This window comes from Gekko japonicus, unplaced genomic scaffold, assembly GCF_001447785.1.
Source record: "Gekko japonicus isolate JY-2015 unplaced genomic scaffold, Gekko_japonicus_V1.1 scaffold9192, whole genome shotgun sequence".
Taxonomy (NCBI): Eukaryota; Metazoa; Chordata; class Lepidosauria; order Squamata; family Gekkonidae; genus Gekko; species Gekko japonicus.
Window position 1 is genome coordinate 5,379 of NW_015169457.1, and position 1,524 is coordinate 6,902.

Below are 1,524 nucleotides of genomic sequence, written 5' to 3' on the forward strand. Positions count from 1 at the left end.
GGAAAGCGATGGCGAACCTCAACAGCATGATAAAAAGTAGAGACATCACCCTGCCAACAAAAGTCTGCATGGTCCAAGCAATGGTATTCCCAGTAGTCATGTATGGCTGCGAGAGTTGGACTATAAGGAAGGCCGAGCGCCGAAGAATAGATTCTTTTGAACTATGGTGCTGGAGAAGACTCTTGAGAGTTCCTTGGACTGCAAGGAGATCAAATCAGTCAATCCTCAAAGAAATCAACCCTGACTGTTCCCTGGAAGGCCAGATAATGAAACTGAAGCTCAAATACTTTGGCCACCAAATGAGAAGGGAGCACTCACTGGAGAAGACCCTGATGCTGGGAAAGATTGAAGGTCAAAGAAGACGGGGACGGCAAAGGATGAGATGGTTAGACAGTGTCATCGATGCAACGAACATGAAATTGAGCCAACTTCAGAGGACGGCGGAAGACAGGAGGGGCTGGCGTGATGTGGTCCATGGGGTCGCGAAGAGTCGGACTTGACTGTGTGACTGAACAATATCCAAAATGCTACCCTGTCGGTGGCAGGTACCCACCTCCCCTCTCCCTGGTACTTACACACACACACACACAATACACACCCAATCGATCATCTTTCAGAAGGATTTCCAGTGACTTCTTTTCTTCCACACCACGAAAGCCCACTTTTTCATAATATACAGATCGGAAATTTCTCTGTGGGTCCTCAGTCATGTTTCATTCTGAAAGGGAACATGATTCAAAAGGATGGATTTGTGTTTATTAAAGAATATAATCACAATTATTGATATACATCAGTTGGGACCTGAATGGAAATAAGTCACAGGGGTTCCCAACCTTTTTGAGCCTGTGGGCACCTCTGGAATCCTGACTGGTGGTGGTGGTGGGCACAAGCATGAAATGTGAACCCACAACAGGAGGACTGCTGCGGAAGGCCAAGGCCACACACACACACAGAAGCAGCCCAAGTGCAGGGGAGAAAAGAGGTAATTTATAAAATACAATGGGAAAGACGAGCCAGAGAGAATAAAACCAGCACGGTATAGTGGCAGCTGCCACTGACATCATATCCTTTTAATCTGCCCTGCCCATTGGATCCCCAGTGGCCAATCAGAAGCCCTGCTGGCAAGTGCCCCAACCCACTTCCTAAAAGTTTAAACCGCAGCAAAAGTGGCCCAGGTTGAGAAACAGGAGTGGCTCAAATGGGGGGCGGGGCTTAAGTACTGGAGAACAGAGGCTATCTAAATGATAAATGAAGATTAAACAGGAAGCCTAGAGTTGCCAGATACAGGTTGGGAAACTCTTGGGAGATTAGGGATGGAGCCTGTGGAGGAGGGGGACCTCAGTGGGGCGCAATGCCAGAGAGTCCACCACCCTCCAAAGCATCCATTTCCTCCAGGGGAACTGCAGTCTGGAGATGAGCTGCAATTCCAGGGAGATCCCCAGAGCCCTCCAGGCCACCAGTGGGGGATGGGGGGGTAGGCTTGCCAGCTCCAGACTGGGAACCTCCTGCCCGGAGATTTGGGGG

At 49.6% G+C, this 1,524-nt stretch overlaps 1 protein-coding gene across 1 annotated transcript in view; it reads right to left on the bottom strand.

The window, feature by feature from the left end:
- Nucleotides 1–718, bottom strand: part of LOC107115067 (TBC1 domain family member 7-like) — a gene marked incomplete at its 3' end in the record, with an annotated part of 4,387 nt that extends 3,669 nt beyond the window's left edge. The window contains exon 1 of the mRNA XM_015416667.1: nt 599–718. Coding sequence (XP_015272153.1) covers nt 599–710 — 112 coding nt within the window. The remainder of the gene's footprint in view (nt 1–598) is intronic.
- Nucleotides 719–1,524: the final 806 nt, after the last annotated feature.